The sequence below is a fragment of the Nesoenas mayeri genome (assembly GCF_963082525.1).
Source record: "Nesoenas mayeri genome assembly, chromosome: 2".
Lineage (NCBI taxonomy): Eukaryota > Metazoa > Chordata > Aves > Columbiformes > Columbidae > Nesoenas > Nesoenas mayeri.
In genome coordinates, this window is record NC_137543.1 from 82,302,027 (window position 1) to 82,326,630 (window position 24,604).

At 34.8% G+C, this 24,604-nt stretch overlaps 1 protein-coding gene across 2 annotated transcripts in view; it reads right to left on the reverse strand.

Annotated features, from left to right (window-relative positions):
* Positions 1 to 24,604, reverse strand: part of CDH12 (cadherin 12) — a gene marked incomplete at both ends in the record, with an annotated part of 169,988 nt that overhangs the window by 128,570 nt on the left and 16,814 nt on the right. For both annotated transcript variants that reach the window (XM_080340280.1, XM_080340279.1), the window contains one exon: positions 5,531 to 5,825. In XM_080340280.1, coding sequence (XP_080196406.1) covers positions 5,531 to 5,825 — 295 coding nt within the window. The remainder of the gene's footprint in view (positions 1 to 5,530; positions 5,826 to 24,604) is intronic.

The window sequence follows — 24,604 nt, forward strand, 5'->3', positions numbered from 1 at the left end:
ACACCAGAAAAAAGCATGGTGACCAGGGTGGAATTAGAGGGGCTGCAGACAGAAGCTGACAGATTATGCAGCCACTTATCTCTCCGTGAGTGTAATACCATTGAAAATCCTCACTGGCCCCTATGGATTCCCAAAGTAATATCTTCGGCAACAGCCTGGATACGTTTTTGGAAGTCCTTAAAAATATATTGCCAGAAGCTTGTAATCTGTATCAAGGGAAGGATCACTCAGTATTTGCTCCAATGCCTTATAGTCCTTCCATCCCGAGCCTCTGTTCAGAGTCAGATTCAGGCTAAACTCAGGCACACAGTACTGAGCCATGCCAAGCCAGAGTGCAGGTTCCTACCCACCAGTTCATCAGGTTAGTTTTCTATACATTGTAATCCTTACGCATGAAAATACATAGATGGATATATTAAACATATGTTCTATTTGTGAATGTATATGTGAGCTTTGCAAATGTTTAAATATAAGCCAATGTTTAACTATAAACCAATTAAGTATTCACTTCAGAAGAAAAATGGCCAGAAAATGCGTAAAGACTATTTCTAGGCTGTCAGTACCATGGGAGGCAAATCTACAACACTCTTTCAAGTAGCTGCCCCACACCACAGAGGATATCCAGGAAAAATAACCTGTTACAACTTTCTAGTGTCACTGACTGTTTTAGTGTTACAACTTAGTGTTACAATTGAGACAGTTTCAAATAGTATATTCAAGCCTGATCAGTAATGCAGGTATTTAATGTGAACACATTCCATTACTTGTTAATTAATAACCAAAAAGGCCAAATAATTGCCATGGTGATCTGGAGTTTGTAGAGCCCCCTGAAGTAATAAAGAGTTAATCTAGTGGAAAGGTATGAAATGAAATTGTTTAGGAAAGAACACATGGACTCTATATGCTATGGAATTGTTTGGTATAGTACAACCATAGATGGTCTGTGTGTAACACAGGGGAATAATAGAAAGATCTTATGAAACAGTTAGGAGACTGTCACAGAAGTGGTTATAAATTTGTCACCTGTAAGACATATGGTCAATTAAAATCAGCATAGTCAGTGAAAGAAATCCATGAGAAATGAAGATGCATTTCTATGTACATTTTTATCTATAAATATATAAAAATATAAAATAAGATCTTTCCCTGACTGTGTGTTTAATGCTGGTATGCCCCTATTCTCAGTCATCTGGACTGATAGCTTTAATGAGAGGACAACCTCAGTTTAAATTCACCATATATTTGCATACTTACATGGGCTATATTGCAATAGAAGCTAACACAGCTGCCAGAAGTAACAACACAGTTGATTAAGGTAAGCTTAAGGACAATATATTTTGCTAATGCCAACTTACAAATTGAGGAATTACAGCCCTCTTTTTAATCCTCATAAATAAATTCCTGTTTCTGGTTTGTTCAATATTTTGGAACTCTTCTCAAATCAAGACAATATTTTCAAATAAAGATATTGTTAAATCAAATCCAGTATCAGAAAAAACACATTAGGAGTGCAGCCTTTAAGCTTTTATAAGTCTCTTATTACTTATTAAGCATAGGATAACAGCACAGAAATCTCAGTTCTTAAAATATTAGTTTGTGTTATAATCTGACTCCATCTGCTAAGTTTATCTGCAGAGAATTTCATCTCATTTTGTATCATTGAAATTCTTCATTATAAAATATTCTGCAGCACATTTATTATGTGAGCAATACACCTTCAACTTTGGAGGTACCAATATCTTTCTGTGACAATATAGAAACTATGGACACTTAGAAAGTATCAGAAATAATGGAACCCACAGAAGGGTAAAGTAGCCTGCATGTTACACCAGTCAGTAACCAAGAGGCTTTTCGAGAGAAGATCTTTTTGTTTGTATTTGTGATTGACTCTCCTCTCCATCATATCCGAGCAGATTGCAGTGCACGTACAGCAGGAGCGAGGCTGGCTGGCCATTCAGGGCTTTGGCATAAAGCACGTAAGTGTCCCAGCTTGTAGTGGGCTTAAATTAGAGTTTTAAAACATACTAAACATCCTGCTAACATTTTTATCTTAGTAAAAAGCATATGAAAGAATTTGATTCCCAATAAGGAATGCACCACTAACTAAAAATGGCAATCCTAAAATTATCTTTCCTTCAGAAAAAGCTAAAAGATATGCATAATCCTTTTTAAGAAGCAGTATTGATTAGAGGAAAAACCAAACAAACCCAATGTACAGAAACTGTAGAAGAAACTTCAATATAATCTCAAAGTGAATTTGAAGGGAAGGGGAAGGGAAAAAAAAATCCACCTAAAACATGCATGGAAAATAACACAACACATCAGTTCTTAGAAAATCCACCATGAAAAACTTGAATATGACAGATATGTCTAAACCATATCTATGTGCAGAAAACCAGATATTGAGCATCCTACGAATTTCCATATTTTTATACTTCTTCCTGCTAAAAATCACCAGTTTTATTGTAACTCTGGTGACTGGAACTCTGAACTTGAGGAAGAATGTTACAGCACTTTTTCAGCCACCAAAGCTTCAACAACAGCAATTACTATGAAGGTCAGAGATGTTACAAAACTGAGAACAGCACAGCCATGAAAATTTGTAAATATGTGTAAGGGGTCTGAAGAACAATTTTTTTCCCAAGACTCTCCAGTCCCACACAATCTATTTTGATGGCTGCAGACTGTGGTACCTCAAGGGTGTTTTTATACAATCTACTTTATTTCACTGTCCAAACGGAATCTGTACTGTGTGTTTACACTGGGTGTTAAGTCTTGAGGATTTTATTAATTATTTCTCTGCCCCTCTATTCCGCTTTCAACATGAATTCTAGCATACATATTTTGCTCGTTATTATCAATAACCTTAGGATAAACTATCAAACTGAGTAGACCTTTGCATGTGAGTGTCACATAACAATAGAAGACAGCAAGTCACTAGTCACAAAAGCTTGTCAGGGGAAAAAGAATCATCTTGTAGTGCATTTCCCACAGCAGAAAGAGTGTACTTGAGTGCAGTTCATAATAAATACTGTTGCAAAAATATAGTAAGTGAAGTTTAGGACATTTGAGAATAGAAAAAAAAATGTAAAAAAATAAATGACAGGATGTCATGTGTTTTGCCTAAGCCATGACAACTATATACTGCATCATCTAAAAAATCAAAGTTATTTTCGATGCCAGCCTTAGGCAGTGGTAGGTCTAGGCATCTCTATAGGTGCTACTAAATGTTACTGATGATAGGGAGCAGTAGCTTTAGATACTTCGAGAAACCTGTGCTTCCAAAAGCCAGTAAAATAATGGAAAATGAAGAGCAAAAGGGTGGAGTGACCTACATCAGAAAAGATGCAATTTCCTGGCACATCACAGGCAGCAAAAGGCATTTCTGGATGTTTTTACTGCAAGACAACCCAACAGCAAACATTGCTATCTGCTTTAGGAACCACTAATTGGTGTTTAGGCCTCCACTTAGGGCATTATTTCCTTCTCTTCTCTTTTCTGGTCAATTTTCATCCATCTTTTATTTTTCTAATAGAGGAAAATAAAAACTGTTATGAGCAAATCTCTTAAAGGTAGTGAATGTAACTGAATAAAGTGAAGATCAAGAGGATGCATTTTTGCCATGGCATCTGCTGCATTTTTTCCAAAGAAGAATAAATGGAAAACCATTTATTTTAAAATGCTGTGTGCATTACACAGCTTACTCAGTTGCATCTCATATAGTCTTGCAACTCTCAATCAATGTAAAAAACATAATGCATGGCACACCTTGAAGAGAGTTTTCCATGAAATTAAACCACTGTTAGCATTTTGTTTGCTTCTGTACACACATATTCAAGAAAATAAGAAGACAGAGAGAGAGCAACAGAGAGGATGAATGCATGCAATGCATTCCACTGTGTAAACAGTATTAACTATTATGATTTTGCTCATTTCTCTCTGATAAAGTCTTAAAACCAATTTAACAACTAACCATACATTCACTTGTGAGAAAATTTTATTCTGAACTTGCCACAGAAATAGACTTGAAAATATAATAAATGTTTTTCACCTATAAATTATATAACCATAATATGAATAGACATCTCTATAGGGACAAACACAGTACATCACATATATAATGAATCTACAGATGCAACTCTATGGATGACTATAGTGGACTTGTCTCTACACTTGTATGAGATCATCTCTGTGTGCCTACACATATCATATCTTATCACATTCAACCACTCTTTATTACAAAATTTCAGCTGCTACCTCATTAATTCCACCGACAGACCTGCGTAGATAGCTAGTTGCCTCCCAGATTGTCTTTCAAGCACCGTCTGAGCCGCATAGCTGAAGGAACAACAGCATCCGTCCACACATTTCGGAATTATAAAACTTTCAAAACTGCTAGCAGCCATAGGGAGTATTAAATGACTAATAAGGGCTTGTAAAGTACTGGGAAAAGACACCTTAGGAGGGAAAACAGCGAGAAGCTGAAACTAGCACTGGGAAGTTAAAGACCTCCTAGCCCAGAATGAATTAATTCCTGGTACCCGCAGGGAAGCCCCAAGTGCCATCTGGCAGCAGGACATGAGCAGTGTGCTTGTGTTACAAATATGCTGCTCAGGATCACTGCAGAATCAGCCATCAGGCAGAGACCCAAAGGGCCCATTTGGTCTGTTCTCCTGCTCCAAAATGAGATCACTGCTCTTTATGTCTTTCCCAGAAAATTTCTATTATGTTGTGAGTATTCTTCAAACAAAAACACATTCTGGTGCTTCACTATTCTTACTACAGTCCACCTTTCTTTGGAGAGAAAATTATTCTCTCCACTGCACACTAGCTTTTAAAAAACTTACCAAATTTGCAGTTCGTCTTCTCTCTCTTTTATTTTTTTTTTTTCTTTTGACTTAAGAATCCAATGGACTCAATATTTTCTTGGCCATTAGGTTTTTGACACCTTGAACCAGTCTTTCTGAGCCTCTCAGACTTCTGTTCTTGCATTGTGGAGAGCAAGATGAGGGCAATCATTCCTTTCAGCACACACAGTGTACCAGGATTTGGATAAAGAGTTGTCCCTTAATTAATAATTAGGGAATCACACAAGTGCTGTAGGAGTTTAACAGCCACAAAACAAGAACAGCCAATGTTGTACCATCTAAATCTGTACAGCAAACAGTCAACATAAACTAGGAAGAGAAGGAAATGCACTTAACTATGTGAAATAACAGGTTTTGAAGGTACACAGAATCCCTGGACCTTAGTATACCTGCCTTGAATATCTTTTTTTTCCTCTTGTCCTCAGTGACTTAAAGTGACAGGTACTCATTTTGCAGGAGAAAGATTTTTTAAATCAAGAAATAAAGCTAAAACAAAATTGTAATCGATATATTTCTAAGCACAGAGCGAAACATTTCTAGTAAAGAGTTTTAGAACTTATATTTTAATTTCAGCCTTCTCTTTCTTTCCTCAGCAGGAAATGCTCACCAAACAATTAAGTAATATGCAATTAGTTATCAATAGGTTAAAGTTTCTTACTCACCCACTGGAGACATTTCTGGGACACTGGCAACATAAGGCCCATCCAGGAACTTTGGCTCATTATCATTAATATCCTGCACTTTGATGATGAACTCTGACTCAGGCTCAAGTGGCTTTTTGGTGTCAACATCCACAGCCTGAGCTCGGAGTGTGTAGAAGGGTTTTTCTTCTCGATCTAGGCTCCTTATGGCATGAATGTCTCCTGTGGTCTCATCAATGGTAAAAACCGTGCCGGCACCATCTCCTGAAAGGGTATATTTAACAGTGCCCACTCCCTTGTCCAAGTCAGAATGAAGCTTAAGAAGACAAAAAAGAAAAAAAAAAAAAAAAGAAAATAACATTAATGGCATTTTCTAGGCTGCAAGGCAATTATTATTATTATTTTTTCTGTTATGTAATAAAAGGTGTTAGAGGAACCAATTTCCTAAGTCCTTAATTGATTCCATTAAGTGCATGGAAAAAGTGTAGGTGGCATGCTATCTACTATTACTACACTCATTTAGTACCCAGCACAGAGAGCATTTCAAAATTCTACCTGCTTTCTCCCATGAATACTGCTCACTACTAAAACTGCAATGAAGCAGGGATTTGGATTTGTTAGAAACTGAAATTTAAGATCAAAGATGGAAAAACAACAACAACCACATTGAACAAACATGAGAGAGTGTCAAAATCTTTGTTTCAGAGAAGTAGAAGGGAAGTATCTAATTTTCATTTCACACACAAGAACTTGATGGAATCTCAAACTCAAAGTCAAAGCTGGTTTAAGAAAGACAGTGTACACCTCTGAATTAAGGTAAATGCTAAACAGAACTAAAAATACTACATTTTACAGAAATATTTGGTCATTTTTTTCTGTCCTTTCTGAGACAGACACATTGCTGACAGCATGAAGCTAGGAGTTCTCTTGCTCATTGGAAGTGTACAGAACTCAGTAATTTCAGCCTTACCTCAATTATCTCTGCCTTAAATACCAATATATACATTTTTCAGGCTATTAATATGTTATATTTCTATTTCTAATTTAAAAAAAATACTTGAATACAGGTTCTTGGACATTTTTGTCCATTTGATCAGTGTCTATACTATGATAATGTGGCCATAAACATTTCAAATACTGGATTTTTTGAAATTGAAATACAGTCTGATGCTTTTATCTATTTCATGCTCATCCTTTAAATACATCAAAAAGTTTTGAACAGATACTCAAGGTTACATCACCAATACTGAAATAGCTTTTAAAATATTCCCCCGCTTGTCCCATCTAATCAGGACTGAAGAGATCTACTGTAATGGACACAGATTGGAATGGAGTTTTCAAGAGTGAATTCCCTTAAGCGGTATAGTAAAGCGATTATAGATATAGGCTTTATTTACATGATGTACTGCCCAAGGTGAAACACAATAGAGGAAACATGGGACATGAAAGAAGATTATGTAGAAAATGAATTACTGAGAAACTAAATGGTTTTGGTAATGGGGCAAGAAGCTAAGCTACAGAGAAAGAGGTAAAGGCAATTATTAACAGTTATAGCTATTGACTTGAAATTGAAAATAGGTCCTTGTTCCTGTGGAAGAGGTCATGGTTTGTGGGACAGAGAGAACATGAACATAGCCTCTTCTTTGTCTACTTTTTCATATTGTCATTCTTGCACAATGAATATACTAGATTCTGATCTTTCATCTAGCTGCCCCCTGCATGCAATTTTAAATTATCTCTCCAGTTTGAAGTAAAGCATTTTGCTTCTTGAGCACTGGTTCACTGTGAAAAGATTCAAAGGAAGTCAGTTCTTTTCCTCCTAGGGTGTTTAATATTTTCTTCCTTGCAAAATGAAAAGATAATGCAGCCTGAGATAATGAATGTATGTTTCTTCTTCATCATTTTTATTTAAGTGGCTCACAAGCTTCCCGCTGTTCCATTATACCTTGCTCAGTTAAAATTTGGTATTTTCCTTCCATTGTCATGTAGAGGCTTACAGACACACATGGAGTGGGAAAAAAACCAAACCAAACCAAACAAAACAAAACACAAAACAAAACAAAAACAAACAAATAAACAAAAAAAACCACAAAACAACCAAAAAAAAAAAAGAAAAAAAAAAAGAAAAAAACCACCACAGTCAAAATGATCAGAAAGCTCAAAGAAAAAATGTTAGAACTTTATAGAAACAAATCATTTTCTTACTTGTGTCCCTGTATTAAATAAAATATGTCTGGGCTTTATTGTGAAGTTTACCCTGTTCCATACTCCTGGAAGAAAGAGCGTCACAGAAGAAAAGAATGTGATTTTGAAGCAGAGATTTGTAAACAGGGAAGAGTGCCAAGAATATTGTTTCTACTCCCATCTCCTGTTACAAGATTTGGCACTAAAGCTGAGATAGTTGAGTGTCTTTCTGATTGTCTGCTGAAGAATTTACATTCAACTAGTAGCACAATCAGGCTGCATTGCATGTGTTATCCAAACACTTGGATTATACTAAAGAGAAATAATTATAGTCGCTTTTTTCAGTAGGGGAAAGAGGTAAAAAGTATAACAAAAAAAAAAAGGATAAACAAGGGTTCCTAGGAGAAAGGAAGAGTAAAATACAAAGACAAGCACAAACATAGGTTTGGTTTTGGGTTTTTGGTTGTTTTTTTTTCAAACTTATTGGAGAAAAAAAGCTTCATGACTGACAACGTTAGCAATTCTACAGTTCTAGATGTGTTTATTGTGCTTCACAAATAGCATTCAGCTCGTATAACCTAGGAACCATCCAATTGATTTAAGCAGAGTTGTATCACTTTGGATTAGCTGGGATCTGTCACATTGTATTTATTAATCAAACCATGCTAATCGGCTGATTTCAATATAGGCTTTTTAGATGCCATTGCTGGATAGTGCACAAATGTATGTTTATTTGTAACCCACATTGACCTATGCAATTTGTGGGGCAATTCAACATTTAAAAGTGTCTAATTACTATAGAGGAATAGCCTATTGATTTAATTTAAAATGAACTAAATTCTCCAACAATAATGAAATACTGAAATTCAGATGGAAGGACAAAGAGAGGAACTAGCATTGGCTGGACTTGCACAACATTGAAAAAATAATCCTGATCTTCAATGCTCGAAATTTTCCAGAAAGCAGTTTAGGCTAAAGAATAAGTGCTTTCTAGTGTGTTTCTGTTTTATGTATTACAAGATGTATTGCACTGGAAAAAAAAAGACATTCTTTGTGCTGAAAAACATACAGAAGATTCACGAGAGACTAGTTTTTCTGACACTGTGTCCAGCAGTAGTTTTGCTTTTGTATCCTGTTTCTCCTTCTTGTTTGTATTTATTTTTTAGTTCTTTCTCTTCTATTATTTGAGCAAAACTACAGGGCATGGGAATAAGTGTCCAAATCTTACCTACTCCATCCCCACAATGTGTTTACATTTCAGAATTACTTGAATTTACTGCAACAGGGTGGTACGAATTATTGCATTCACTTGGATTTTTCCTAGTGTTATGTATTTCTCTGTAAATCCTGAATATTAAAAATACAAAAAAGTTTTGAAAATGCATGGGATTCATTTCTACTTTTGTTCCAGTCTGTGCTGTTATTCTCACTACTTAAGTAACACAGAGTTTAGTGTCAGATCTTCAGGTAAATCTGCTTCAAGTATAAAATTAATGATTTCTTGCAGCAAACTCAGTGCAAAAAATCGTGAATATTTTTCTGTGACGGCAGATAAAGACACATCATCCTATAATTCTTGCTAATGTGTGCAAACAATACTACATATGGTAAATGTAGGGATCGACAAAAAATACAAGTACGAATAAGATGGAAACTACTGCGAAATACGTTGCATAAATCCATGCAGAAACTATGACTGTATTCTTGAATCATATCCAATATCAGATACCAGACTGAGTCAGTCTACAGGTTCATGTGATCTAGAAATCTGCTTTGGCCTATAACCAGCTTAAAGTTAGATTGCTTCTGAGAGGATGAAAAAGTTGGTAACAACTCACTACAAGCACATCTGGGACAAATTATTTATTCAGTTCTTCAGGCATTGTGTCCAATTCCTAAGAAGTAGTATGGTTCATATTTTAGCAATAAATTAAGACCTTACTTCTTCAATAACTCAGTGTTATAAACTTTATGTCACCTCGAGAATTCATACACCTGCACAAATTATTGGATATTATGTATGAAACCACATAAAAGATCAAGAAATGCATTAGCTAATGTACTCCAAGGACTGATGTACACTCCTAGCTAAATTCAACATAACAATAGCACAGATGAGAAGTATTTATTCCTTGGTGTTGATTTGCTCCTCAGTATCATGTGCATCTGATCCTCAGGTGTTCATGTTCTCCTTTCTTAAATGCTTCAATAAGTTGCATTAATAAACTTGAAATTATTTGGAAAGTCACATTTGTAAATTCACAGACATAGGTAAAGAAATCATAAGCAAAAACACCTTAAAAAAAATCACAAGATATTCTAGCCTTAAATGAAATAATCACTGTACCTTCCCAGAGGATATAGGAACAGGGCCTATGACATTCACTAGGATTGCTATGATCCTAATTTCACAGCAATACAGACACTGAATAGTTGTTTTATGAATTGACTTGTTCCCTTTCTGAAATTCCTATCCATATACAATAATAATTTTTAAAAGGTAGAGAAAAGAGGACAGTTAGACTAGATGATCTCCAGAGGTCCCTTCCAAGCCTAAACATTCTGTGATTCTATGTGTCTAAAAATGTTCTAAATGTCAAGGAATGTTTAGCATCCATAAATTGATTTATCCACATTGTGATATACTCCGAGTTTCTAGGTCTTATTCTATTGCCAGTTTCACAGGCTGAAAAAAATTTCAGTGTTCAATTTATTTTTTGCTAGTAGACCAATATAAATGCTATACTGCAGTGCACATCTAGACTGAAAATACTGCTCAGGGTTCCAAGATATTAACCCTTTCTTGCATGCATAACAGTACTAGTTATGATTTTTCATCATGCAATATATTTTAGGAACTTATTCTATTATTTCCTCTGCCTGTATCTACTTCTAAGTATCTAAATTTGCACTGTAGCTACCAGCTCCTCCCACTGCCCTTTTTTGGATAAGGTGCACAACACAAAATTGTTTGAGAAGTCAAAATAGCTGCTCAAGTCCAGTATTAGCTAAGACTGCAACCACAGAATGATGTTCTGAACTGAGGTCGGGAAAGAAGGTCATTGTTGTATGGAAAGCATAGATGCAAGCAGCGCTGTTTTAGCACTCCGCTACTGCAAAAATCTGTGTGTTGGTACAGGGATAACCGCTACAGTAAAGGAGGATGTAAATGAGCCTAGAGAAACCTCTGATACTAATGACTTTAGAAGACTTTCTTTTTGGAACATTGCCCTTTAAAAAGATACTTATTCTATACATATTTTCTATTGGCAAGAACTCTTATGGTCTACAAAGATTTCATAGTTCCTTTTAAAAACTGATAATTAGATTCCAATGTACTGCATTCATATAGATGTGAGGTTTATTCCCCCTCTAAAAATAGATATAAATTGAAATTTTTTCTGAGATAAAAGAGGAGAGGGAGTGTGGAGGGGTTTTGATAGATAAAGATCTGTTGCTGAATTAGTCAGGCTCAAAGGTATCTCAAGGTCGCTTCGAGAACAGACTCTGCTGTGAGAAAGAGGGCCATTCCTCAATCACCGGGGTCCAGGCGTGGTGTGAATCATCGGACGTATCATCAGTGAGACTCCAACGCACGGACAGCCCATGATACTCATTTAACGAATCCATGCTTGGAGCGTGGACGCGTGATTAGAATATAGTTACGTATATAAGGAGACTTGTTTCTGTAATAAATGGCTTAGCATGATTCACATTGAATCGACTTGTTTTGCTTAGTCCTTATCTCGCTCTAACAAGGGGGCATGTCAGATAATTTAATTCAAGAAATTGAGTAACAAAAACAACAATGCAACTGCTGCTAATTAAATCAAATAAAATATTTTTTTCTTTCTTCCCTTCTTCATCGCTACCTTTGCCCCACCTTCAGAGGACATTCAGGGACAAGGCAAAATCTACTTACAACACATTCAGTGAAAATGTTTCTTGATCCAGAAAGTTTGGATTACCTAAGATATCATCTGAACAGTGGGTTACCATGCATTAATCAGGCAAGACTATAGACTAAAGCTTGTATTGGGAGGAGTTAGGACAATAGTACGAAATGAGTTAGATGAACAACAATCTGCAAAATAGGTGTATAGAAACAGTAGGAACTAAAATAATGGAATCATAGAATCATTTTGGTTGGAAAAGAGTTTTAACATCATCAAGTCCAACCACAAAATGATGATGTAAAAGAAAATGAACTAAAAAAAACCCCAAAGAATGATGTTTTTAAAGGTTATTTGGAAAATATGGGTTTGTTTCCTTTAAGACTGAAAATAATTTGCAATAGGAAGGGTTATCTTTGTATTAGCTTTGTACAGAGCTTTTACAAGAGACCCTCATCTATGACTAAGCTTTCTCAGTGCTATGAGAATTTTAAGCAATAATTAAAAATGTCAATTAAAGGGTGTGCATATATAGGAATATTTATATATACATATAAATAAACCAGAAATAATAAAAAATAAATTGACCTAGCAAGCCATGCATATCTTAGCACCATGACTAATTTTGTTAGGGATGTATTTTTATGTCTTCCTATATTTAGAAAAATACCTACTTCCAAGAATTATCATTCTTCTGTTTATTTTTTATAAAAATGGTAGAAGACAACATGGTTCTGCATTTTGAAGTATGTTCTGTACGCTGTCCAAATTAGATTAGAATACTCTCTTATTTAAGAGGAATTAAATAAAAGGTTTTCTACTCTTTTTTAATTATTCCTGTTTGGCGAATAAAGCTCAGCCTTATTTAAATTAAAACACCCATTATCCAATTAAATAAAACATTGTCTCTTCTGCCATGGGGATTTAGTTTAAGCATACTAAATCAGATCAGACTTTTCCAATAATGAATGTGGTTTCCAGTTAGTAATATGACGGCAAATAAGTCATTAGCAAGGAATAAAACCAGTACCTGACTTGGTCAATTCAAACAAATCCTTACCCCTATCAACATCGCTGACTTGACAAGTCAGGGATTGTTATTTTTCTAATTCTGCTCAACAAGAATATTTTTGTTGAACGCAGAATTTGATAATAGCAGTTGCAAAAGCACATTTCAAAATAAATAAATAATTTTTTCCTTCATGAAATGCAATTGTCCATAGACAGAAAAAAAAATGCTAAATGAAAAGAATTTGCACTAGTAAAATCTTGCAAGGATAAAAAAAAAATCTATAAATAATATTGCATTATAACATGATTATGCAAGTAATTATGTAAGTTACAAGTTGCATACATTTCTGATGTTGACTTTTACATCACTATTTCAGCTGGAGTTGATGCATATAGAAACACTGTGTCCTGGTCTTATCTCTTAAACTTTAATGCAAGAAACCATATTGGAAGTAATTTTTTCATTAAATTGTTCTTACTGAATTCATATAACTCCATGTTACAATGTGCTATGTGTGTGCATGTTGACAGGTTTAAGTCTACAGTTATGCTGAATTCCATTTGAGAGAAATGTTCGGCAGAATGATAGCAGCTGATGGGACCATGAATCAGCTGAGGCCTTAAGTTATCAACATGGTAAAGTAACAACATAATCACAGGTTCCAACAACAAACTCCAGTATTGTCCATTGGATGACAGGGGAAGACAAAACTTGAGGAAATTTATCAACTTCCAAGTTCTTCTTTCTCCAATGCAATTGTATACATCCTGCTGAAGTAATATCAGCGACCGTAAGCATACAGCTACTGATGGCAGCTCAATGGAAAATGATTTCACCATCTTACTTAATTTTTATAATTTTAAATTTTTTCAAAGTATTTAACAGGAAAAGAACAGGGGATTGAATCTGAAATCCTCACGGTCCAAACTTCTTAATGCAACAGATCGCAAATGTGAAGCTGTTCCATGTATCCTCATGTATACATAGGCCCTTTCTTTTCACTGCTGTGCACTTGAAATCTATGGTAAACTATCTTACAGTTCAACAAAGTCTGTGCAAGATATCACATCACAAATTAATGCATTTCAATTGGCACCAGTGGAGCTGGTTTCATTTATACCCATGAAAGCACTGGCACTACCTCTGTACCAGTGCTTGGCTAGAGTCTCAGTGGCTCAGTGGGAACATAATGTTGATGTATGAAATTAAGAAATGAGGGAAGGGAATCTGCCACAAACAGGGGTCTGAGGAAAAATCATCACCAACTTTCAGCAGCAGATACTTGTATTCCTTTTCAAGACAATACTTATTTTTTAATTCTGAAAACTAAATGAAGACAACATTATAAAAAAATTTTACATTTTTGCTATTTAATTGTGCAAGATCTGTAGAATATCCAATAGCATTTCTGTAATTAATTAAAATATCAACTATAGAGGGGTGGTGCTCTTTATAGGTAGTGTATACAAATGTAGCATTTTCTTTTGGAAACAGGAATCGCTGTAAGAATGTCAAAATACCTGCATCTCTCTGGATGCCACATACTGACAGAAATCTATTATTTTGCATTATGTTCCATGCTGTGTGTCTTCTACAACATATATAAAATATCAATGCATGAAAGTATGAATTATACTGTCTGAATAAATATAATAAAAATACATACTAGAGACTTAATAAGCATTTACATGAAACATGTTGTATCTATAAGAAAATTTGTAAGACACCTATTAGAGTTTATAATTTATAATGACTGTCTGGTAATACTTATGAATATAGCCTCTCTGAAGATCATTAGATAACCATTGTTAAAAAGTTGAGAACAAGTGGGAACTTTGTATTGCAAAGTGTCACAGAAATAAAGCTGTTGGCAAGGTTAGATCTTTTCAGTTTCAAATAAGGTGCTTATGCTTGTGAAGTGAAATGACAAAAACTTTTTTTTGTCAACAGTGTGTGAATGTGATCCATGTCCTCTAGAACTCTATAGATGCCTCAAGTTACAAGGTATAAAATCATATTTATTTTCATTTTTCCTTATATGTTCATTAATTGGGCCTTACATGAAAAATACCATTAACATCAGAGAACACATTTAGATATCAGCTCCAATATGATTCATATATGAGATTCCTCTTCTCATCTAATAATGTATTATGACATTGAGGGCATTTATTTTATTGAGATTTAATTTCCCATGGAAACTATAGCTACTTCTACTCAGTTGCATGATCGTTTTTTTTTCCTCTCATGAGAATTGCCATACTGATGCCAGTGGGAATGCCTTTGTGTTGGCTGTAGGATTAGCTATGAATGTGTCATAGCTATGAATATGTGATACAGTGCACTGTCTGACATTCTGCTTCTGAAGGGACAGACAAAAAGACGGCTGCCTGTTGATGGCCACCATGGCAAATAGGGGCTATGGAATGCTATCCACTGCTGCAAGAGATCACAGCTCTGTGCAGCTTCCCATTCCTTCCCTTGGTGGCATTCACTTCTCCACTCCAAATATCTGGAGCTAATTGAATTCCCTTGAACTTCTTTATATCATACTGTCCCATCTAGTTAAAGCAGCTTTGTAGTTAGCTTTTCTAAGCCTGGCTTTTCTGAAATTAATTATGGAAAACAGGCTTCCTGCTGGAGTTTCTCTTCTAAGGATGCAGCTACCTGTATGAGGGACAGTAGTTGTGGAGCAGCATCCATTTTCACATCATAATTGCAACTAGGAGAATAAATATATCTCCAACTATCTAGTCATAAACATCTAAAGACATAGTAGTCATGAAGCCAGTCATATCCTACTGTTAATCCGTCACTAAAACATAAAATTGTGTTTAGGGGTTAGCTGGCCTCCATAGTCACAGAAATGGTGCACCTGACCATATACAAAGTGAATCTCAAGTCTGACTCTGGCTCCCTGATTCAGATCTGCAAAATATCCAGAGATAGCTTCTCTGGCTCGATGTAGTTTCTAGAAGCAACAGTTTAGTGGTAGATTTGGCAGACCTAGGTTAGTGTTTGGACTTGATAATTTTAAAGGTCTTTTGAAACCTAAGCAATTCTATGGTTCTATAAGACTTCTTAAACTAGGTTTACCCTACTTTATGAAATCACAATTCTCTGACATGCAGAGACATGAGAGGACCCAGATTGCCATACAGACTCCTGTGGTGTTACCCAGTGGTCTACATATGCTGAAATCTTTTGTGTGTGCATAACCCCAAAATGATAATAATATTATTAAAAAAAAAAAAAATAAATCACTGATAAATATACAGCTTTTAAGTACTTTTGACAAGAGTTCTGTCATAAATAATAATAATTTAAAAAACAAGTTCCTCTAGTTAGAACATGGAAAAAAAATTACCAAATAAGTAGATTCTCCTCCTTTTTTAGTAAACATATTGTTGGAAACATATGCTGATGAAAGAGTATCCGTTTAAACCCCTTGCATTTGGAGAGGTCAAAGATTCTAAACCGATTATAAAAGCTTAGGCTTAATTTGACATTGATTGGAACTTTAAGTAGTAAATAAATCTTCTGCTATTTCATTTTTATTTATATCAGTACGCTCTTCAACTCCAGTCTTATTTTGGGAGGGGGGTTTAAAGCAAAGGCCTACTCAATTGTTAGTGCTGATTAAACATTCTTTGTTTTGATCTTTCCTGTTATACATTTTCTGTTGTTATTGTTGTTATTGTTATTTAAAATATTTTTATTCACTGACTACATTGCAAATTACTATATAAAAACTGTCTTCCTCATGCATTTAGATTTAATGTTATGTTAAATACAAAAAAAGTTGTTCTATAAATCACACTTGCAGTTAGGTACTGTCAGTTAAAGTGTCTCCTTTTGTTTAATAGTGACACACTAGAACAGGTAGGGAATAACAGAGTACAAAGTTTCTGCCTCAACCTGTCTATCACTGTGACAAAACATACTATCATAAACTATTTGACCACTACTCTTTTTTAAATAAGAAAAAAAAGTCTTAGTTTTATTACAGGGGTGAAGTTATTCATTTTAACACATATATTAGAGGGATAATTTGAAACCATTTACAGACAGAGAAGCTTATAAGTGAAACAGAATACGTTGAATGTTTAATCTTTTTGTCTTAAGTTGGTCCAAAAACCCAGACAAACAAGCCCACCACAGCACAAAATAAAATGCAGTCATAAACCAATGACACTTAATGTGTGTGAGATACAGGACTAGAAGATACAGCAGAGAAGCTGAAAGATTATTTCTGTGCACAGATGTTTAAGTTCCAAGAAAGGACAGGCACATGAATCATCTTCCATACACAAGATATCTTCAGAAAAATATTTTTAAAGACTGTATTAATAAAATTGCCTTTTCACACAGAAACTGTTGATTTTCCTCAGGTTCCAGAAGAACCACAAGAAATGGTTGTGTTCTGCATAGTAGATATGTACTACATACATAGTTCTTCATTGTGCTGAAACATTCAAAATGGTTTCAGATTAAATGTTCTTTGTATATGAAACTGTAATTTGCTGTGTATTTGCTACAGTGTTGAGACAAACTTCCTGCAACACTGATTGAGGTCTAGGTATAATTCAAACAATAATGCAATTAAGAGAATTACGTATACTTTCTAAAACTACTTGCTGAAGCTGATTTCCGGTCTGATCATCTTACATTCTTTGTCTCAAAGACCAATGAGAAATTGATAAAATACAAGAAGTGATTACTTAGCAGCAGAGTAGCAACTTACAAAATTTTGTGGCCTCAATGTAAATAGGTTCAACAAATTATGAGATTAATGAAGTTCCACTACAGAAAAAGGAGCAGAAACATGTTTTGGAGGTTGCTGAGTAAGTGTGGCCACTCTGGAGGAAGAGGAATGAAAGTGCTTAAGGAGCATATGCCTTGCAGGTCTGCTTCATGTCACCTACTGCATCACTATGTCTGTACTACATGACATCATTTCATATTCAGAATGACAACTAAAATCAGTAGTGGAACCTGGGGCATATTAGTAGAGGGAGAAGGCCTGCCTGAGAAAAAGGCTGTATTACTTTCATACTCCTTTAGAAACAGAAAAACTTTACCGATATAGCTGCAGGGATCTGAACATTATTTCTTGTTTCAGACTTCTAGAAATAATTAGCAAAAGGGTCATTTCTACAATTTTTTACTCAATTAAATATAATCAGGGTCTTCAGGACTAGTACCAGTCATTTCAATAGAATGTATATGAGGTGATATTCATAATGTTAAAACTTATTAAGTTAGAGAGTATAGTAAATAAAACAAGTAAAATGGTATATAAAGACAATTGACACTCTGCATAGTTTGCATTTTCTTCAAGCTTGACTTACAGAACATTTTTTTGCAGTTTTGCAAAAATAAGTAAATTTCTCTTTCAGTATGGTAATCGACCTTTGGATAGGAGAAAATAGGTTCTTAAGACCCAGGCAAAGTGTCAGATAGAATTCCTTCTTCAGACTTAAATTATTTAAACAAGCAGCATTTGTATGTCACCATGCAGAACTGAATCAAATCACAGAAATCCTGGATATATAAGTTATGGATACATTCATATTTCACATATCATTAATCTGCACTGTGTAAGAATATGGTTGCTTTTTAATAAAAATGTCACACCTATGTACTAACAAGGAAAAGAAAAATATCTTCCACAGATGAAGCCTAAATCATTTCTGCTCAAATGGAGCAGTTTAATTATAAATCTGAGCTGTGATTGTCTCTGCTGGATTGTCCCAATGCAGGTTTAAAAAAAAAAAGTGTTGAGTTTACATGAAGTTTTATTCTAGCCATGGTGTTTATTTGCAAGATTTATTCATATTTTTAATGGGTAGAGAAAAAATGTTCTTAAGAGTCAAAGAGAACACAGTATAATAGATAAAGAAATTGAAGAGTTTAGAACAGAATTTATTGTATGGCTGCAGTAAGACCCGTTGTTTCTGTACCTGTCGGTATACTTATGTTCTGTACTAACGAGATGAAAGAACAGCCCCCTCTACTGCCGCTATTGGGAATGGAGAAGGAAGAGAAGAGCATAGAGTCATTTTACCCCAGAGGCAGAAGACAGCAAGGTTATTGCTACAGAGACCTTGGACGAAGGAAGAAACAGGACGTGAGGTAGAAGAGCTGTGTCTGGGTGAGTTTTCATTCCATCCATTTTCTGATAGAGCTACTCAGTGAAACAGAGCAATTCATTCCTAATCCTTCTGCATATAGTTCTTCCAGAAGTCCTGAGGAAAATAACTTACCAGGGTAAAAATCTCTCCGGTTTCCAGGGAAGCCTAATTGTTTCCATGAAGCTTAAATCTTGGCCTCATGAAAGTCAAAGGCAAAACTCCCATTGTCTCCAATTTTATTCAATAATAATGAAAGCCTTGCAAGTACTAGCATCACACTCTCCTGCAGAGTAAGAGTAAACATTTTCTTGTTTCAATTCACACACTCGGGTGAATTTTCTTTCCATTTCGAAGTCTTAACAAACTGAAGATCTCAAAATGAAAACAAGAAAAATATTTTCTTTTCTTATGTGGCAATCACCCACCATATCCTTCTCTCTCTCTCTGGCACCCTCAAGAACCTCAACTAATACTATTTGCTTGGTACAAGATTTAAGAGATGGGATAAACTTGATCAAATAACAGCAATTTTAACAATAAACCTTCAGTTAGAAATTACTGTGAAATCCTTCTACTGGTAAAGGACTTACTTGTTATGGGAGAGGGGGTTTTATCCATTTATTAATGGTCACAGAAGTGAGGCTTCTTTCACTGACAAATATTGCAGCTATTGATAGCTAAATTCACCTGGATTTGCAGTAGCTGCTAATTATGAACAAAGAAGTCATATTTACAAAGGGAAGAAGTTTCCTACAAAATATTCCTTTGGTGTGACAGATGATCTGCACATGCCATTTTTGAACATAAGGCCAGACAACTATTAAATAATACCACGTTTATTGACTAGAGACCTTCTAAGCATCAAACATCATCTACTTCATTTTCTGTCTGCCTTTAAGTTTTCATGGATTTAGAATGCAGTTCTCGAGTTCATCATTTTATGACACTTGCTCCAAATTTAGAGCCAGGATTAAGAAACATGTTTGTGCCTCTCTAAAAAGACAATGTAAACATGACTTATGATAAAGAACAAATTTCTATTTTTTTTCTGACAAATACTATGCTCACAGAATAATAGAGAATCTGTATTGTGAATAAGGCACATAAGAAAACATACAATCTAGTGACAGATGAATTTTAACTATACCTGAAAGACATATATGTATATATAGATATATATATATAAATTACATACTTGTTAATGCGATCACAGAACACTGGTATCTATTTAGAATTAGATCCTTTAATCCTAAAATAATTAGCATCTGTTTGTTAATGAAACTCTTACTCTAGCAATATTTGCACCATATGTTGAACTAAATTTAACAATAAAGGGTAATATAGTCTAATTTACATAGGAAAATAGGTCAATTATTTCAGGAATCAAATTCATTCAGGAAAGTAATATATAAACAAAGTGCTTTTGCTTAAACAAAATCAAAGAATGAACAGGTAATTATATTTATTGACTAATGAATTTGCCAAAAGTGAGGAAGCCAGAAAACATTTCTGTTACTTATTGTTTGTTTGGGTTAATTTTTTTGTTTTGTTTTGTTTTGTTTTGTTTTGTTTTGTTTTGTTTTTTGAGGGGAAAATACTCTAGATATAAAAACTACTGAATCTGTGGAAAATGAGTTTTTCTAATTCTATTGACAAATTGAGTATTTAAATATTTCTTTTCAGTACAATGTTTTGTTAGAAAATTCCATTTCTTTCAAGCGTATCTGATGGTGATTTATCTTCTGTGGAATTGTATTGTATAGATTCAATGCAGTGAAAGCTGCCTTACAAATCATTCTCTTGTAAGTATTGCTTACAGTAGTCAAAGACAATTGCTCTTTAGGAAAATATAGCTTGCCTCAATGCTATCTTGTTCAGGAGGCAAGATCTGCCTCCTGGACAATGATTATAGTATGCCACTATATGAACATGGCAGGTGCATCTTCTGAAAATACAGTGTGCAAGACACTCATGGAAAGTCATGCAAGGCTGTACCCTGTAGTATTGCACATTTTCCTATAGAGGATAATACATAACTGCCAAAACCCATATCCACAGCAGGGCACAGGTCTATTTGTACCAGCCACATGCTCCATAGAGCTTGTTCTATTGAAGGAACAATGGGAGTTTGACTCAATAAGAACAGAAAAAGGCTTTATGCACAGAGCTTCCCACTCCTACCCTCACCTTCCACACCTGCACTGGGAAACAGCCATTCTTGTTGAGCTGCTATGAGATCCAATTTAGAGCTACATCCTTTACTCTAAAACGAAGTCTTTTGAAAGGCTGGCTTACGGATATGAAAAGAATACCATATTCGCTTGTGGTGGGCCTTTTTAAGCTTTCAGAAGAGATTCATCCTTCACTGGCATCCAGCTGGGCTTGTTTTGAGTGCTGCAAAATATGCTTTGAAAAATCACCTAGCACAGACAAAAGAAAATATTTAAGCAAAAATGAGCTTTTGATTTACTGTGTGTGTGCCTTAAAGGTGCATATTTTTCACTTCAACAATACATTTACAGGAAGCATGAATTGGTGTTATGGGACGCCAAACACCTTTATCAATGAAATTTCATGCTCTGAAATAACAAATAAACTACGTCCCAGTACACTTACAGCCTTATCAGGATGATGTTTCGTAAGAATTCAACTGAATACTAATTTTTCTAGAAATAGAAATTTAAAATTAATAAAATCAGTTAGACGCCCTTGTTAAAGACTTTTAAATTCATAAATACATCATGATTTCTTTGATAATTTGATCATTAACTCAATGACCTAGTTAGGCTGGGCTTAGCCAGTATGATTAACAAGCCATTATAACACTAGTCTCACATAAAACAAAAATAATCTTAATAGTATTTGGTTTTAAACAGTACTTCTAAGTAGTGGAGTTTTTGTTACTAGAACAGCTGGTACCTGGAGTAACAGTAATTTACTTTCTTCTTAATTTGATATACCAGGTGCAGGCAATAGCAGTGTAGCATTTCTGGCTTCCTGAAGAATCTATTTTTCAGTCAACTATGTTAGTACTGTGGACCCCTGGTGACAATTTTGGGACTTAGGATTCTTATTTTCAGTAAACACACTAATCTTCACCCTTGTAAGGAATAACCTGTACAAATTCAATCTTAAGTATGAGATGAATATGAAATGGAATCTGTATTTTAGAAGAAAAAAAAAAACAACGGGAGAATCTGAAGACCTCTCTTCATTCCACAAATAAAAGATTTTGTTCATACACTTGAATGAACCTCGGAAATGCTGATTAACCTCCCCCTCAAAAAAAAATCTGATACAAGCCATCTCTACTGGAATAATTTTGCCCTCAAAAGGCACTGTTTTCATTTTTAAGAGAGAGCAACATGAAACATTTTTGGATGACAGAAAAAAAGTATACAGGGTGGCTCCTCTACTTGTCTGTGAACTGTGAATGTCATGACTTTGACAGGTAAATGAACAGGTGTTTCAGGCAGCCTGGACTGTACAAAGCACAGCTAAGAAGATATACATGTTATATAGGTGATGCATCTCAGCTGGAGGATATTTCTCCCTGTGACTGCAGCTCAGTGTTCTAACATCCCTCTATATCCCTCATCATCACAGCATCACAGACACACCAGAATAATTGAGGGAAGGTTGTAAAGTGCTTCCAGATGATTTCCCAAACAACCAATAAATCTTTGTTCTCCCAGTATTCTTGACTACATTTTGTGGGCGGATCCTGCTGCTACATCTACCTCTCTTCCACAGAAGAGGTATCTGTGTCATGCTACACCAAGGCAACAGATACCAGCTCTTTCTCTACTTGGTCCACAAGAACTCCTACATTTCCTTGCTGAGCAGCACTGCCTACTATGAAATGGGTGGAAAAGCGCTTTTTCCTGTCAGAGACCTGCAGGTATTGACACAGAAAAGTTAATGGTGTTCAGGTTCTACAATACCTACTTTCATATAAGAGCTACAGATGATAACTCTACATCAATTTACAGAGGCCATTATCAACCTGTGCTTAAAAGCAGGGAAACAGGCAAAAATAGAAGGCTACAAAGTAGTAGTTTACAATTTGTAAACAGAATTCAGTGAAAATATAGTGACTTTAATGGCAGTACTCTAGCTCAGCTGCTTTCCAGCACAAAGGCAGCTGTAGCCACAGAAACCCAAACAAAGATCAGATAAGTGAAGCCAAATAATCTAATTTTATACAGCTTCAGCTGGGAACACCTAAGAAATGATCAATCTCAGTAACACCAGCTAATTCTGGAGAAGAGCAAAGATTATGATCTTGACAGAAAAGACCAACTAAAGCCAACTTGTCCTCTGTCTGTATGAAACTGGGTCAGTTCAATGAAAGTTTAAGGATGAAAAAGGTAAAGGTCAAAACAGTGGAACCAGAGGACGCATGAGAAGAAAATTTGGATAATTTATCAGCACAAAAGGAAATAATGAAATGAAACTTCCCCAGCTTTTTGTTTTACACATACAAACATACATCCATGTGTTTTCCATATGTTTTGGAATAGTTCTTTTCCTGGTAAGACATGGAAGAGATAAAAAAAAGAAAAAAGAGAAAAGAAGAATAAAAAAAAGAATATGATCAAATGTGTGTAAATCATGTGCATTACTAATAGATGTTGCAAAACAGCTAGTAAATGTTTCTAAAAGACAGGGCAAATGAATTTTACATAGGCAAGTATTTTAAAAATACACATTTTATGAGAACCTTAAAGGAAAAAACAGATGGCATTTTAGATGGCATTCTACATACAGGATTTCTCTATCACAGATTGTGAATAATGTATGCATCCTTTCTCATCTCTTTCATGTATAAAAAAGTTTTGAAATATTAATTTTTTTAGTTTAGAAAAAAATACAGTTAATATTTTCATGAGAACATATCCAGGAGAATGTACTGGCCTTCATAGAAATAAAAATACTGTTAAGAGTATAAACCAATGTTTAGTAAATGACATTACTTCTGTTCTTCATAACCACTTTTACCCTTTTTCTCACACCAAAATTTTTATCCTGAAAAATTCTTTTTTGAGTTGGACTATTCTAGTTTTCTTAATATTTAAAAAACATAATAATAACTAGACCTTATATTTCACTATTGCAGTGGAAAAAACTACTTAAATAAACCATATTTCCTAAACCAAATGCATCAACAAATAATTTTAAATTTCTCCGCCGTGATTCTTGCAACTTTGTATTGACTTTGTCTTATCAATCAAGTTAGAGTCAAAATTTATTAAAATGGAAATCTCTCAGTGACTTCAACATAAATTTCTTCTGTCTCATAATTTGTATTGTTCTTTGTTTTGGTTTGTTGGTTTGGTTTTTTTTTTATTTTTCCAGGTTGTGGAAAGTAATGGCTGAACATGTTCTAACACAACTAAGACTGAGGAGTAACCAAAAAAGAAGGCATAAGGGCAAATTTAATTTTTTTTTTTTTTTTAGCCTTTATTTTCTACTTGTTGTCCCCTTATAGACTTCACATGCAGGTCATAGACATTTTTGTGAATATAGGAATAGAATCATAGAATCATTTTGTTTGGAAGACACCCTTAAGATCATTGAGTCCAACCATTGACCTAACACTGGCATTAAACCATGTCCCTAAGAATCTCACCTATACATCTTTTAAACACCTCCAGGGATAGTGACAACCTGGGCAGCCTGTTCCAATGCTTAAGAACCCTTTCCATGAAAATATTTTTCCTAATATGCAATCTTAATCTCCCCTGGTGCAACTTTGAGGCCTTTTATGTATATATATACATAAATATATATATGTACTAGACACCATGAATATCATTTGGTGGTAATTTGTTTGAAAAGTGAATCAACAGCACAGCAGGTTACACACGTG